This window comes from Pinus tabuliformis, chromosome J, assembly GCF_031772625.1.
Source record: "Pinus tabuliformis cultivar Carrire ecotype Pingquan chromosome J, CPIR1, whole genome shotgun sequence".
NCBI lineage: Eukaryota > Viridiplantae > Streptophyta > Pinopsida > Pinales > Pinaceae > Pinus > Pinus tabuliformis.
Genome location: NC_142295.1, coordinates 1253120031 through 1253137482, shown reverse-complemented (window position 1 = coordinate 1253137482; position 17452 = coordinate 1253120031). Strand labels below are relative to the sequence as shown.

The 17452-nt window shown below is 36.1% G+C and overlaps 1 protein-coding gene across 2 annotated transcripts; it reads left to right on the top strand.

The window, feature by feature from the left end:
• The first annotated feature begins 2797 nt into the window (after positions 1–2797).
• Positions 2798–8484, top strand: LOC149231751 (ADP-ribosylation factor 2-like). Of its 2 annotated transcripts, none has more exons than XM_089379270.1 (7): positions 2798–2953; positions 3413–3569; positions 4680–4750; positions 5312–5431; positions 7055–7173; positions 7936–8017; positions 8107–8484. In XM_089379270.1, exons 1-7 carry the CDS (start codon positions 2816–2818, stop codon positions 8110–8112), a joined length of 693 nt encoding a protein of 230 aa, XP_089235396.1. In that variant the 5' UTR covers positions 2798–2815; the 3' UTR covers positions 8113–8484. The 2 variants fall into 2 exon arrangements, with proteins under 2 accessions (XP_089235396.1, XP_089235397.1); XM_089379271.1 differs by having other exon boundaries at positions 2819–2953; positions 3326–3569.
• The last annotated feature ends 8968 nt before the right edge of the window (positions 8485–17452 follow it).

Here is a 17452-nt window from a genome sequence, read left to right as displayed (position 1 = left end):
AGATTGGACATCCTTATGCCAACCTCGCTTGAGACGGAGGTTCTGTCTAGAGTTAGAAGCAATTTTGGGAACCTCGACTTCCATGTTGTAAAGCTTCCTTCTTCACATTTTATAAAAAAAATAAATTGTAAGCTTATTAGGACCTTTCATTCATTCATTTTCAAAGCAGGTTACATCCATAAAAGACATTCCGTTGCCTCAACTTGCCCATTGGGAAATCAAGTCTATTGGCCATCAGAACACATTATAAGCCATTCAAAATTTGAGGTTCTTAAGTCTGTCATACTCAGCCTTAAAGGCTTGAATGTATAGAAACCAATTCACCCTTAACATGCTTACATAAGTAGTACTAATTGACATATACATCATCAAAATTTAACAAAAAATAAACTACTAAATACTAGTCATATGAGGGCTCCACCAGGGTTGGGTCCTTTGCATTGGACTGGAACCTGATAATTCTGATTGAGGAAGGCACAAAATGTGCTTCTTAATACACCCCAGACAAACATTTCGCTGCTAAATTTGAAATTGAACAAGTTCGAATTCCTTTTGAATTTCCTGAAGCCCGGGATCATATTTAACGGAACCAGTAACATTCATAATAGCTCTGGCTACTATGCTCTTCATCATCCAACAGAGATGGATTGTTTGCTTGTACTAAGTGAGCCTTCCACGGGTGTGGCCTGGATCGGGGATCAACAAATGACATTCCTCCATCTGTATCTCTTGCTCAACCTGTTGATTAAGGTCGACCTCCCAACCTGCAATCATCTGCCTCACCTGCTCAAGAGTGCCTGTTGTATATGCGTGAGCCGCGACACTAATATGCTAAGCATCCGATTTTCGTTCGCTCCTCCTCAACGGTTGTGATGAGGAGGCTCCTCGTCCACCCAGGGACCCATTCTTTTGGCCTTGGCCTCGACCCCTAGTGTCTGACGGAACTGTGCCTCAGGATGGCTTAACCATTTGAGACACTGCAATATACTTGTCTAGCCAACCCTCCGATCGGATAAAGACCCACAGTTCATAGACTGAGTGGTCTCTCAAGTTAGTAGAACCTTGTACATTTACATATAACAAGAGCAGGAAGCAAATTACATTAGACCCAAGCCATGTGAAAGCATAACAGGTCGAGATGACCAACCTCCATTGGCGCTTTCCTCTAATTACCAGCATCATGTGCCCATACATCGCACAAAACATATATAGGGAAAAGAGGGTTTGTCTCCACTAGAGGGAAGAGCTACTCGTCGGTTCCTCAAGCCATTTCCCATAGAAAAATACACTAACACAATGTAAAACCATCAACGACGACATGCAAAGGATATTCAAAAGCCATTTTAGCCAAATACAGAAACAACCATTCCAACCAAGTGTGAAATCCTCCCCGAACAAACATGGAGGCCAAATTATACCATACATTCCATTTCAGAGCAATAAGATACCATAAAAAATGGATACCAGCTTAGAAACAACAAATTCAAGATAACATTGAACCACACAAACATGCTCGTCAAACGAACAGACACTACCGGGTTGCACAATCACCCATTCACAAGAGGGGGCGTAAATCTTACAGGCAACATTCAAAATAACAATTTGTCGCGTGCTGGGATGAATGAGAAGAAACGAGACATACCTTGTTACCAACGCCATGAAGTCGTTAATGTCCTCCCATAGATGAAGCCTCCTTGCTAAGTTTGCCACCAAAAGGAAACCCAAATGCCTCCTTGCTGCTCTCGCGACCAAAACGAGACTGCATGAAATGAGGTACAAGCATTCACCAGCTAGAGGTTTATCGCTCGACGACAATTAACCCCCCCTTAATCTCTCCCACACCTCCTCCCATCACATCAACATGATCACACATACCCTGCATTTGCTGGAGCCACCCTTCCGCATTATCGTCCATCAAATCACCATTAACAAGAGTCCCGAGTGGGACAGTGAACTAGCACACACTACGATGAGGGAATATTTTATAAATTTAAAAAATTATAAACGGTTGAATAGATTTTTTAAAATAGTTGTATAATGAATTTTGTAACATAGACACTCTACCCATTATCAATTAAATATCATATTATTATTTAAAATTAAAAAAAAAAATTAATTAAAAAAATTAAATATTAATATTTGATAATTAATCTATAAGATGTAAAACACTAAAGTTTGAATAGGGTTTTGTACCCATTAAATGATCTAAATTTTATAAAGGAAAATTAAAAATAAAAATTATCTATAAAAATTAATCAAAAATAACACAAAAACATCTCAGATAAATCAATTTTCCATTTAACATTAAAACTAACCCATCCTAAATAAATAACCAAACCTCACAAAATAACATCACACAAAAATAAATAATTCTTCCCTCCCAAATTAAAAACAAATTCCACTCCTAAAAAAAACCATTAATTAAACATGACCCACGAAATAACATCACACATAAATAAATAATTCTTCCATCCATCATTAAAACTAAACCATAATTAAAACTAATCCCATTCTGAGAGAGGGAAAAAAAAACCGCCCATTAAACATTCCTTCCGTAAAACAACATGTTACATTCTTTTCTCTAATTCGACTTATCTTACGCTTGAAGTCATCACGCCTATGGTGCTATGACCCGACACCCGCATAACCATGGGTCAATTAAAATAATTAAAAGTTATTATCCTTCAGATTTAACTGTGACCTCAAATTCCGAGATATAACCGTGACCTCAAATTCCGACTCGGTCACATGGCCTCCGCTATGTCAGGTTACGGGTTTACAGAGAGTTAACTAAACCGGAGTTAAACCGTGGTAAATGAATAAGGTCTCGTTGGCCATATTATATCTTCGGCATATAGTCCAATTCATAATTCATTCATTTCAGGCCTCTGCAGAAACGAACTCTTCATCAGCGGGGTCTGCGATTTTACAGAATATCTGGTTTTCTCTCGAGGTACGCAATGAAATCAATGAAACCCTCTAAGTATGGCGCTGTTGGGTATTGGATTAGGGGTTTTGGGGTTTTCTTTTTGCAATTAGTTATGTTTTTGGGTTTAGTCCGATCTATCTGAGTTCTGAATTTGTAACTATTAAGCGTTTTTCCGCCCGTGGTGAATACCTATGTTTGGATTCTTTTGTGTTTGGGCAGATCCGTAAATTTTGATGCCTGTGTTAGGGTTTAAACTAGTAATGTCAATCAGATCTCTGCGCATATGAAGCTTATTTTATTAGATCGCCCGTCTGTGGCACTCAAATTGTATTTGCATTGAATGCATGCGGCGCGTTTTGAGTTTTCGTGGGTTTCTAGCTGGATTTGGGGTTTCAGGGTTTCGAGTTTCAATTATTGACGACGAGTTCCAGATCTGCCGAAGTCTAAACTATTGAGTGGCTTTTATTTGTTTTCCTTTGTCAGTTTTGCAAGATGGGGCTCACGTTCACCAAGCTTTTTCAACGTCTGTTTGCCAAAAAGGAAATGCGTATTCTGATGGTGGGTCTTGATGCTGCTGGTAAGACTACCATTCTGTACAAGCTGAAGCTTGGAGAAATTGTCACAACAATTCCCACTATTGGTAAGTGATTGATTATATTGGACCAGTGTTTGTGCCTTATTTATTGATTAGATTCACTTGTCATTCTGATTCCACTCGTGCATTTTTTGGTAAAATTTTAAATGCCAAACCGATCTTCCTACGATGGTAATGTTTGACATTATAAAATCCCCCCCAATTGGATCCTTGTAGCAAGTAGTCTTAAAAATTTGCTGAGAAATGTGCAGATTTATCTTTTTCACACCATGCGGCTCTCTATTCTGAAAGGAAAAAACTGAAAGCTCAAAGTTGATCTAAGAAGTATTACAAGCAACCGATAGTTTGTGAATCTGGAAGGTGGTTTTGGGGGTACAAATCCCGGGCTTAAAGTGGTAGCCTCATCCTCTAGTCTGGTACAAACTTTTCTTAGAGTTGCCTGTGTGCTTTGTGTGCCCCTTTCCTTGTGATTGCCAATGTGGAAGCTATATTTGGGCAAGTTTTGGGAAGGGTGCTTTACAGGCCCCCTTCCTTGCAATTGCGGTCGTCGTGATGCGTTCTTAGGTTAAAGATTACTAAAACATATAACATATACCCTGCTCGGGATTTTGTTCCATTTTTTGGTACTTTTATCAGTGTTTTTGAGCTAAAACATATTGGGATTACTGCCTAGTTTTTCGATCAGCATTACTGGAAATCAGAGCACTATATATTATTCTTTACTTGATTGACTTCTCTGTTGAGTACCATTTCTGGTTCCTGGCTTGATTCGGAATACTATATTTATATTAACGGATCAGTCCTCGGAGAAACTACTACTCAGTCGGGATACTTATTCCTGTCAATCTTACCATCCTACATAAATCAAGCTAATTTTTGCTTGTGCATTCTATTTCTTTAGAGAACAAGCCAAATATTGTATTTTCTACCTATATGTCTGCCTGTTGAAAAGGAAAAGCAGTTTATGTTATAATAATTCTGTTAAATTGGTACAGTTTCAAAAGATCTTCTGTATTTTATATTACCCAGGATCTGTAACTCGTTTGCTTATTCGGCTCGATACTTCTTTTGGGTTGGGCAATTTAAGGGTTGTGATTCACGGGATCAGTTTTTAAAAATTAACTGATCAGGTAAATAATTTTTTTGTAATGGCAGGTTTCAATGTTGAGACTGTGGAGTACAAGAATATTAGCTTTACTGTTTGGGATGTCGGAGGTCAGGACAAGGTATGGTCATTTTTAATTTAATTATTCTTGTAAATCTCGGATTACACCTTGCTCTACACGGATATGGTGTCTGTTTGTGCATTAACATCTTAAACTGGTAAAAAGCTGGATTTTGTTGATGTCTCTAGTTGATGGCTGTAAAGTCTTTGTGACTGCTCTTTTTGGGAGAGAGTTGTTATACTGTTTTTATCATCAAGGTGCTTATTTATCGACATGTTATATCCGAATTACCTTGATTCCTTGAACTAGTTGTAATTATTTAAAATGAAGATTCTGTATTATTATTGAATTGGACTTGTGATTATGAAAGCTTTCTTCTAAGGTTTTCAGAAAGATTTTATCTTGTCTTGCAGTCAGAATATGGGCAGCTTTGTGGGTTCCTATCATGATGGAATTTTTTTGTTTTTTATCTGAACTTGGGCCTCTTTCAGGGGGCTATATTGTTTGCATGAAGGCACCATCTAGTTTGTATTTGACATAGGATCTGACCTTTATTGTTTGCATAAGGCACAGCTGTCTTCTCAATAATAATGCATCTCCTTCGTTTGCATTGCACAACAGATCCGACCACTATGGAGACATTACTTTCAGAATACCCAGGGTCTTATATTTGTGGTTGATAGTAATGACAGGGACCGTGTTGTTGAAGCAAGAGACGAATTGCATAGGATGCTGAATGAGGTAAGCTCTTGCTGTGCTAGTTTGAAGCTATGCGTGTGTGAGAATAACCATTTTTAGAGATGGTTCAACTGTTGCATTATATTGTATATATTAAATTATTCTAAACTTAGCTTGATGTGAATTTTATTGTAACTCAGTTTTCATTTTTTGAGGAAAAATAGAGGACATTTAGTTGCTACAACTTCATCGCTCTAATGTTTGGACTGATGTTTCATATAGTATAAATAGCCTAGGGTGACATTCATAGGGATAAAAAGTTAAACTATCTATATTATAACTATAGGGTTGATTCCACCAAAGAGGTGGGGATGCCAGGAAAAAATAAATGAGATGGTATTAATGGTAAGAAACGGGAAAGAGATTGGATGTCCATTTAAGCATTCTATGGAAGTATATGTAGAATGTGATAATATATATACTGCATCAATCTGCTATGTTTTGTACTGAGTATATTATCTTTTTAAATGTGTTTCTTCGTACCCCATATCCCATTGTATGTGTACTAAGTATTATGGATGCATCGTGGTGTTTTTAACAATGCACAGTTATGTAAGACATGTTTCGTAGATTTTTTGATTTAAGACATCCTGGTGTTTTTAACAATGCACAGTTATGGAAGACATGTTCCTTAAATCCTTTGATTTAAGGCATGGGTCTAGTCTAATAAGCATGATTCATCATCATGGTAAGTGATTATAATTATTGGCTATAATTTGTATCAGCATCCAAAACAGTTATAGTTGATTGTATAGATCATTCTGTTTCCTTATATCAAGACTTGGTTGTTGAAGAATTCACAACCATTTAAAAACAACTTCGCAAAATTTGTCTTTCCCAGCCTGATTATAATATTATGCCTCCAATCTATCAATATTGTATAACATTTTATTTTTGTTTTTAAAGCATTCAATTTCTTTCTAGAAGCTCTAAATTTCTTGTCATTTCATGTCACATCATGTGTGCAACCCATATTAAATCAAGTGAATCGGAGAATTCACCTATAATTTGTTTTAATTGCCATAATGCAAAAATTTCAATCGTTTTGACTGCTGGATAAGCATCTGCTGTTAGAGCAGATGCATATTTAACATGTAAATGCTCAATTAATGTAATTTCAGCAATGTTAGGGATCAAATTTTGCTATGATATTTGAGAAAACATTTAAATTTAGGTTGTGGTCTATGGGTCAACATGAAAAAAGAACTGTTTGTTTCTGTAGTCTCTGACCTTATGGTAGACAAATTCTGCAAAGGAAAGTATTATTAGTAATGATTCTGTTGTAGTTAAACGAGAGTGACAAGGTTTTCAAAATTCCTGTCATCCCCATTTGTGGTTCTCTCATAAATACAGAATTTCTATTCAATTACTAAATAGCTGGTTTCATCTTCTGCCTTGTAGCAAAGAAGAGTGAATTGTTTTTTTGCTAGGATAAACATATCTACACAAATGTGAAACTGGTGTCTCATATATCACGTCTCTGTGTCATTGCCAAGCGTGTTCAAATTGTTGAAAAAATCTTTTTCTGTTGCATCCCTTGATCTTAAACTTTGAAAATGACTCTCCTTTACATATATGCTCCTGCTCCAGCTACTACACTAATAACAATTTTGGAGATGTTTGCAGGATGAGTTGCGAGATGCTGTTCTCCTCGTATTTGCAAACAAGCAGGATCTTCCCAATGCAATGAATGCTGCTGAGATAACTGATAAGCTTGGCCTGCATTCTTTGCGTCAGCGCCATTGGTAAGATTTGCTGTTTGACCATTTGGAAGATTTACTAAAATGTTTCCAAGGTAGAAAGGATGTGCCTCCTGAAATTTATGATGCATTAATCTCTAATGAATGTTCTCCAATGTGATCTCTGGATTATTTTTATGTTTTTAAGCTAGAAGCATTGCTTATTTAGTTATTTTTTCATATGCATTGGTGCTATATCATGGTTTTCTTATTTGCTGTCTTAAGTTTCTGTTATTTTTGGTTTGATGTTTAGCAATGATCTGACAGTATAGGAACTGCATATGAACAACCATTTATCGTTGTTATTCTAAAGTTAGGGTTCTTGCTTATTGCCAATCCGTTGTGCTCATTGCCAATCCATTTTGGTGGTAGTATGTTGCTCAACATTTGTTGTACTCCAATGTGATATCTGGATTATTTCTATGTTTTTAAGCTAGAAGCATTGCTTATTTAGTTATTTTTTCATACGCTTTGGTGCTATATCATGGTTTTCTTATTTGCTGTCTTAAGTTTCTGTTATTTTTGGTTTGATGTTTAGCAATGATCTGACAGTATAGGAACTGCATATGAACAACCATTTATCGTTGTTATTCTAAAGTTAGGTTCTTGCTTATTGCCAATCTGTTGTGCTCATTGCCAATCCATTTTGGTGGTAGTATGTTGCTCAACATTTGCTGTATTGTTCTGTGGCAATGATCTTTTGTGGGTATTTGAACATAGTTTGTATCATGTGTATTTAAAAAATATTTGTTTTTGATTGTTTTTCAGGTATATCCAGAGTACCTGTGCTACTTCTGGTGAAGGACTGTATGAAGGTTTGGATTGGCTTTCTAACAACATCGCAAACAAGGTGAGGAGCAGTGAACATTTGTAAGATTTAAATATGATTATTCAATATTTGCATCCTTGGGAATTTCTAATCTATAATTTTTTCTGCAGGCATAATGTTGAAGCATTGTAATGACCCTATGAAGCTTTTGAGAAGGGCTGGTTTCCATGCCTTCTGAATATTGGTTGGATACTTTCTGCAGTGTAGTGGATGTGTTTCATGCTTCTCCTAGTAAATTGAAGTAGATAAATAGTTAAGGGGGGTTGAGGATCTATTCTTGTGGTGTACTGATCCTTAGTTTACTTAATTTGTTTGAAATTTTGCATGTCTACAATTGTTACATAATCAACTATGAATTCTTCCAGTGGGTTCCTCAGGATTTCGGTGCCCCATCTTTTTGTCTCGTTTGTGGATTCAAAAGTACTGTTACTGAAATTCCAAAGTTACATATTCTTTTGAATTTATATATATTGCATGTTATGCATGTACGAGGTGCTTGTATATGATGTTGCTTGTAGTGCCTTCTGAATTTTCCTATATTATGGATACACATGACTGGGCTGTACTAGGTTTAGATAACTAAATGAATTTTCATTCAGAGCAGAGATATAGGGACTAATCCCCTTTATTAGTGTAACAGAAGACGTATGGCAACTGCTCTATAATCTATTCTGCGGCATAGGTTACATAAATGCTTTCAAATATGCATCTGTTCTGTTATAATGGGATGGTGAATTCTGTCTCTATAATCTATTGTGGCATAGGTTACATAAATGCTTTCAAATATGCATCTGTTCTATTATAATGGGATGGTGAATTCTGTCTTCTAATTGAACTAAGTTTGATGGTCAGTTTAAATTTATAACACATCCATAACTGGGCCATTTTGCTTCATTTGGGGGGCCCAAATTTGACCTCATTTTTTTACACTAATTGGCATCTCAACCCTAGCACAAGTAGGAATTATAACGTAAGTTAAAACTGCACGTGAGCGATTAATCATTTAGCATGAAATACCATAGAAATGAAATTGAAGTTCAGCAATGTATGAGTCACGACCCGTTTGTTAAAAAAGAGATACGAACATCTTTTTATTAGAATTCTTACAATAACAAAACCACGAAGTTGGTTGGATCTATCATATTCAGGCGACACACATCTGGGCAACTAAGTTTCATGAAAAGGGAATAGATTGCAAGATATATAATGTGAAACATTGGCCATTGGATTATGTATTGTCTATCAGCTAGTGGAGCTTTATCATTCATAGCTTTCCATTTTCTACTATTGTGATTGAAGAATCTGAAATGAGAGGTGCCCCATCTTTTTGGCTCTTTTGTGGATTCAAAAGTACTGTTACTGAAATTCCAAAGTTACATATTCTTTTGAATTTATATATATTGCATGTTATGCATGTACATGGTGCTTGTATATGATGTTGCTTGTAGTGCCTTCGGAATTTTCCTATATTATGGATACACATGACTGGGCTGTACTAGCTTAGATAACTAAATGAATTTTCATTCAGAGCAAGGATATAGGGACTAATTCCATTTATTAGTGTAATAGAAGACGTACGGCAGCTGCTCTATAATCTATTCTGTGGCATAGGTTACATAAATGCTTTCAAATATGTATCTGTTCTGTTATAATGTGATGGTGAATTCTGTCTTCTAATTGAACTAAGTTTGACGGTCAGTTTAAATTTATAACACATCCATAACTGGGCCGTTTTGCTTTATTTTGGGGGTCCAAAGCTGACCTCGTTTTTTACACTAATTGGCATCTCAACCTAGCACAAGGAGGAATTATAACACAAGTTAAAACTGCTCGCGAGCGATTAATCATTTAGCATGAAATACCACAGAAATGAAACTGAAGTTCAGCAATGTATGAGTTACGACCCGTTTGTTAAAAAGGAGATACGAACATCTTTTTATTAGAATTCTTACAATAACAAAACCACAAAGTTGGTTAGATCTATCATATTCAGGCGACACACATCTCTGGACAACTAAGTAGGAATAGATTGCAAGATATATGATGTGAAACATTTGCCATTGGATTATGTATTGTCTATCAGCTTGTGGAGCTTTATCATTCATAGCTTTACATTTTTCTACTATTGTGATTGAAGAATCTGAAATGAGAAGTGCAACGAGAATTTTGTTTGTATGTATTAATTTTTAGTGGTAAAGTTGTATTTTGACGAGGGATAACTAACATGGGCATTACGAAAGACGTGGAGACTGGCAGTGAAATCCTTTTATTTATTTGTTTGGAATATGTGCGCTGATGTCTAATGAATGACTGATCACACAAAAGGATTTCACTGCCAGTTGGTGCATATGTAAGCATGTTGAGAACGCCTGATTGCAAAATGTAATTCAGTTTGTTTTTGGAGTAAACAACTCGTAATAGCAAATTTAAATTGCATGAAAATCTTGATTTACTTTTTAGTGGTCATTCATTATTTCTCTGAGTACAGAGATTTGTGGGTAATGCTTCAGATTATAGCCAATTAAACAATTCGTATTTTATGGTAAAAGAACTACAGAAGTAGGCGTTTATTAATGTTGACAGTCGATTAAACAATAGAGACGCCAAATAGAGATGGGAATTTGTACCTGGACAGGAGAGGATGGTCAAACCTAGGTTTTATTTCAATTGATTTTTATGGCTCTGATATGCTCAATGAAGATTGCATTGGCAAATGCAATGTGTATAATTATTGCTGATACAGATTTACAAATTTGAAGATTGCATTGACAAATGTAAAGTGTATAATTATTGCCGACACAGATTTATAATTATTATTTTTAATCTAGTGTGATTGTGTCTTGGCCAAATGCGAGGAGGCTTGAGTTACAGATTTTTATTATGAAGTTTAGTGATGCAGGATGGAAATTAATTGAAAAGGATAAACAAGGTTTGGTAATAATTTAGTGATGCAGAATGAAATTAGTCGAAAACAAGAAACAATAACCATTTGTTCTGTGATAACAATATGCATATTATACACAGTTATGTCCGCATGGGACTCATTAGAATGACTCAAAACTGAGTAGATCAGTGCAAGGTATAAAGTTTACTCCTAGTGTTGGGACAAAACAGGATAGATGTGCATTCTTCTGACTTATCTTTCTTTCCCAAATAACCAAAAGTACAGGCTCTTTTACAGCTGTCCATCATGTAAGAAGTTCAAACATTAGTTTTAGTAATTAATTTTTAAAAGAAAACTGAAGGATGAAAGATATTAAAAGTTAAATGTCACGTCCTCTTGGCCGTCAAAGAGTTCAGAGAAATGAATGAGTTGTTGAAAAGCATTACAGCTTCTTGTGAAGTCTCATCAGCTTTCTTGCCAAAATCTCTGTAGATGTGAAACGGCTGTGTACTCAAAATATTGAATTGATTTTGGAATGTTGTTCAACATATATGAAGGATGCACAATCTGTGCTTTTTTTGTGCCAAAATGGATGACCACTTGACACCCCAAAGCATAATAAATGTGGAAAAAATGGGAGGTGTTCAAATCGGAGGGGACACCTCGGCTAGCTTCGTCAAAAATTCGTAGGGAATGTCAAAATCAAAAGTGGGCATAGTTGTTGAATGACTATTTGACCTTTGGGTTCACATTTGAACTCGTGAGAGAGGTTCCCGATCATCCTTGCAACCGCTCCTATAGAGACTTGTTTCTCAAGAAATATGCTAAAGATTACAAGCCCATTACATAAAGAGTCGGGAGTCAAAACAAGCAATAACCAAATTTTTACTTATTCTTCTAAGCATGTCATACTCTAGGCTGCCCTTGGGTTGAATTTTTTAACAATTGATAGCCACACTTGTGCCTAGGAGCCGCCACATTTGTTAGGGCCAACAATAACATACTTTTTGCCTTCCAAGGATCATGTAGTTTCCACAAGCACTACCACCAAAGTCGTTGCAATCTTGAAGTTCGTATTCATGGTTCAGTGTAATTTTTGTTGAGGGATTTTGGTAGGTTAGTGTAATTTTTTGTTAAGGGAAATTTGGACCAACACGAGTGTTCTCATTTTTTGTTAGTTTGATGAAGTTGGAGCAAGTCTTTCCAACCTAACCCATCCATTTCATTGCAAGCCATCCTACCAGTGCAAGATCCATATTTGATTTCTAACCCAACCTTCTACCAGTGCAAGATCCATATTTGACTTCTAGCCCAACCTTCTAAGCCTATGATGATTTGGGGCTTTGGTGCACCAAAGAAAGAAGATCTCCTAACCCATCCATTTCGTTGCAAGCTATCCTACCAATACAAGATCCATATTTGACTTCTAGCCCAACCTTCTAAGCCTATGATGATTTGGGGCTTTGGTGCACCAAAGAAAGAAGATCTCTTAATCATGCAAACATACAAGAAGTTTGTTTGATAACTTATAATCCCCATTGACTCTTGCCTAGGTTTTCTCCCACAATTACCATTGTTGATTTTCCAAAATATACTTGCTAATTCGGGGAAATTCTTCCACAAAGCCTTTTCAAACTATTGATTTGTTTTTCGTTGATTCACGAGGGGATAGGAACCATTCCCTTGCAAAGAGGCTGTCAAAATATTTTGAAGACATCACCCTACTTGAATTTGATTTATTAAATGTGCATTTCTAGGTTTTTCAACTACAATCACCTTAATACAAGGTATATATTCTTGATCCCCATTCTCCAAAGCTATTGGTTGAGCATGGTTGTCCACATAATTTGTTGAATGCTATGGATGTCAAATAAACTAGAATGTTTTTTAGAATTGATTTCAAGGGACTAGACAATTCTCGTGATAGCAATTTGTGAGCCCAAAAAGAGATGCGGGCTTGAACTTTTTTATATAACCATAACTAGTCTTCGAAAGAGTAGGCATTCGTCTTCAAGACAACCCAAATATTTTAACAATTGGCAGCAATCTATTCAATTGTGGTGGCATGTCCTTTTGAAGAAAATTGTAGAGAATGCTGGACTTGATTAAGTTTATTTGCATCCTTGTAGCGAGACCATAAAGATCCATAATCTTTTTTAGGACACAACTCTTGTGGAAAGCCTACAATGAACATAACAATGTCATCAACGAAAAGCAAGTGAGGAATAATGTCATATGGAGTCATTTGAATTCCATTTAGCTTGCCTCGGCGTATTGCACTTTCGAGTAGCTTGCTAAGCCCTTGTTCCACTAGAAGGAACATGAATGCAGACAAGGGCTAACCTTGTCTTAGCCCTTTTGAAGAGTGGAAGAACATGGAGGGAGATCCATGAGGTGGACTGAACACAACCCACTATCTAGTTGACAAAGGTAAACCTAGGAACTTAGGATTTAGAAAGGTTTAATGTAACAATTATCAAAAGAAGCTTCTTAGATTTGATAGAGTGAAGAGTTTTTTGAGCCAAGGCAATTGCGTCATGGATTTATTATGCGTAAATCCAAATTACTTTGAAATAATTCATTGAGAAGGGGTTTAGGCTATTGGCTATAATCTTTGAGTTGAGCTTATAGATGACATTACAACACAATCAATAGGAAGTCCTCAAATGACATTACAACACAATCAATATAAAGTCCTCAAATGAGGATGCAATATGCTTTTTGAGAAGAGCCAAATGCACAGTGTTGAAGGGTTCCATGATTGTTTGGAATCTTTTGGACTCCTAACTACTTTAAATCCCATGTAGAATCTCGTAGTAAGATCACACTTTTACCTTTCTCAAGGGAAGAGAGAGTGGTAATAATTCTGACTTTTTTTCAAGGGAAGAGAGAGTGGTAATAATTCCAACTTCTTTTGAAATTTATTGTAAAGTTTAATAATAAAAACAATAAATACAAATTTATTATAAAGTTTAACAATGCAAAATAATTTATTAATAATAAAAAAATTGTTTTTGCTTAATTCTACTATAGTACACATGCAGATACATTAATATTTAAATTTTGAATGAGTGACAATATAATCATCTCATTTTATTGGAATACTCATCTAGATATATTAATATTTAATTTTCAATATGTGATAGTATATTCATCTAAAAATTTGGAGTACAATTTAATTGGTTTTTAAAAATGTAGGGTTGATAATTTGGTATCCTTTGACATGATAATTTAATTAACTATACACGGTTTAATTCTTTTTATTTAGTATTTATAATTTCTTTACATTTTGATGATAGACTAATACATCTTTTGAAAATCAATTATTAATTATGGTAGTTTTAGAAATCATATTTTATTAAGAATCAAAATTTCAAAGTAACATGCTCATGCAACTATATTCAAATTTCAATTATGAAGTATAGTAATACCAATTAAATATTAATTCAATTGAGAATAATTGGGAAGCATTTATTATGAACTTCAAAGATGTAGATTGAAGATTTGTCAAAAATAATAGACAATGACTTTATTGTTATCATAGTATAATGGAAAAAAAATAGGGAAAAATGTTGATTAAATATTTGAAAGTTTAGTTATCAAATCTTTTTGGAGTTCAACTTAAATGTTAATTAAAAATACACATTTATAAAACGAGGTTGATTTTGTATTCGCGTGACACGGGTTCAATTGCTACCACTAATCCCTAGATGCCTATGTTTGCCCATTTTGTAGACACAAGTAAGTTGAGAATTTGAACCTCAAATCTCTTGGTACATAACACTTCATTTTTCTGAAGCTTTCCATTTGAGCTACCTCTAAAAGCAAAATATATTAACATTATTTCTGAAGAGCACTCACCTTTTGTTGAGAATTGGTTACAAAAAAATCATTTTAACATGCTACTGCAATTAACTTTAAACTTTCGCTATAAAGTTTATTGATACATATTGAAAATTAGTAAAAAATAATAGCAACAATTCACCAAGGATTAGTATAAAATTAATAGGGAACAACTTTATTATTATTTCAGATTATTAGAAAAATCTAGAAAATTATATTAGTTTTTAATTTTAGATGTTTGATAGATATGATAAATTTTGGAATTCTAAATATAATTGTTAATTAATTAAAAATGTATGTCTCTAACATAGGATAATCGAGGAATTTGAATCTCTAATCTCATAATTTACATAATATTTCACAACGACCATTGCCAATTAAACTATCCCCAAAATTAATTGAAAATGAAACATTGTAAATTAACATACATATTTATTTAAAAGACATAATAATTACAAGATGTAATCTCCTTAAATATGATAGTTTTAATTAACTAGAAATAATTTAAACTACTTCTATTTAAGTTTTAAATTTTTCCTTTATTGACACTCTCAAACTCACATTTGAACAAAATGCAAATCTCTGGCATCATAGACCATGAAAAGAATGATACCAAATTTCTCTGAAAGCAAGTCTTTAGGTTCGATAAAAAGAAAATCATGTCATCATATAAGTAGAAAATAAGTTACATTTGTGCAGTAGGGGGAACAATCAATTCTAACAGAATTTTCATACAACTATCATAAACCCAAAAAACTTCTTTACATATAAAAGAATTTGCCTATCGGTCATATAGAATTTGCCTAGCCACATTAGCAAAGAGGGCCAAAACCATAATGAAACAACGTGGTGATTATATAGAAACCATAGCCACAAAGCAATTAGTAGGATATATGAGTCCTCGATCGGGGTGAAAAAGGCAGCGGCGTGGGAGATTATTACAAAGGCAGGTAGGTGGCAGGACAAGCCAACTTGCATAAACATAATAGCTCAGGGTATAATTCCGAGGAGCAGTGGCGACAGAGCAATGAAAGGAAGAGGTGGGGAGAGAGGTGGTGCTCTAACGATGGGACGCAGGTTAGTTGGCGCAGGTTTAAGAAAGGGAGGAGAGGGTGAACATGGAGAATGCATGCGGCAGAGGGAGGAGGTGCAGAAGGGTAGAGGTGGGCAGCAGGATCAGGAAATCGGGCATGAAAAGAGGTGTGTAGGAGAGAAACCAGCCAATGTTCTCTGTGATAGCACTGATAGGAGTAAGGAAACGGGCGGCGGTTTAAGGTTTGTCAAAGGTAGGTGAAAGAAGAAGGACCGGCCACCCATCCACTGTAAAACCAAGCGAAAGATAGCAAAGGGAAGCATGAGAAAGGCAGTAACTGATTCGAGCAGGGAAGGGTGCTGGACTGGGCAGGATAGGAGTATGGCCGATCCCCGAGAAGTTAATGAACAGAAGCAGCCGGGAATGGAAAGGAAGATGGGATGGGAGGAGGAGAAAACTCCAGAACAGGGTTATCACATTCAGACGAGGAAAGGTGGAATGGGGAAGGTTAGGCTTCCAGAGGATAAGCAACCAGGAGAGGCAATGTACCTGGGGAAGAAAACTAAGGGGCATGGAGGTGAAGGATTCTCTGGAACTTCCTCTGTCGCAGCAGGTCAGGGAAGCAAGGTAATGGATGAAAATAAAGCTGGCGTCCAGGTTGGGGAAGGGGGCGCAGGGGCAGAGAGAGAGGCGGCCAAGCTGGCAGCTAGGAATGGAGCTCCCCATCACCGGTTGGAAAGTGTCGTGGCAGGAAAACGTTGAAGCATAAGGTGCAGGAGGCGGAAAGAGCGTACAGTGAAGAAACCAACGCTGACATTCGAAGGATAATACAAGAATTAGAGGCAGCAGCCATGCAGGAGGATTCGGACCCCGAAATGGAGGATTGGGAATACTTACTTCCGGACCCAGGAAACACCAGAGGCCGCCTATCTTTATATAAGCAGGCCCTACATGTTTATTGGGTGATGAAGAGATTACTGGCTAAAGCAATGGAGCAGGTGGCTATGGAGATGGCAGAGATGGCCCAGGGCATTCCAAATTTGAAGAAAGAAATGAAGAACCTACAGATAACTCTGCTCATGCAGGATAGCAAGTTAGAGGAGATTCAACAACAGTTGCAGAAGATAGTTCCTGTGCCAAAAGAAGAAGACAACCCACCTGGAAATATGGTAGACTAATCCTGCTAGCTATGTTTAAGGTTTTCTTTGCTAGATTACTCATAGGTCTTTATGTCGATAGGAAACAAGATTAGTTTTTTTGGCAGTATAGTGTATTTGGCATGGACAAGCAGACTTATTGTTTTTTGTTTTTGGATGGCATATAAAACTTAAGATGGCCAACAGACCCGGTTTCCCTTCGGGGCGGGTTGAGGTCATCAAATGCATGTACATATTTCAACCCGAGTTAATAGAAAAATAAAGGCCCTATTCTAGCTTACAAAAAAAAATTAGTAGGATATATGCGTATCTTGGCTCATCGGGATGGTTCTGATCCTCCCTATGCTTTGGGAGTACTAAAATCTCCTTTGCAACACTTAAACCTTGTTTTGCGTCAAACCTTCTATTTCATTAAACAACAATTAAAATACATAGAATACAACAATCCTCGGTGAGTTATAGACCAAGGATAAAAACCTACAGTAACTGATAATGGGCGAGAGGTACAAGCCTCGAACCCTACAATCAAACCTCTAAAC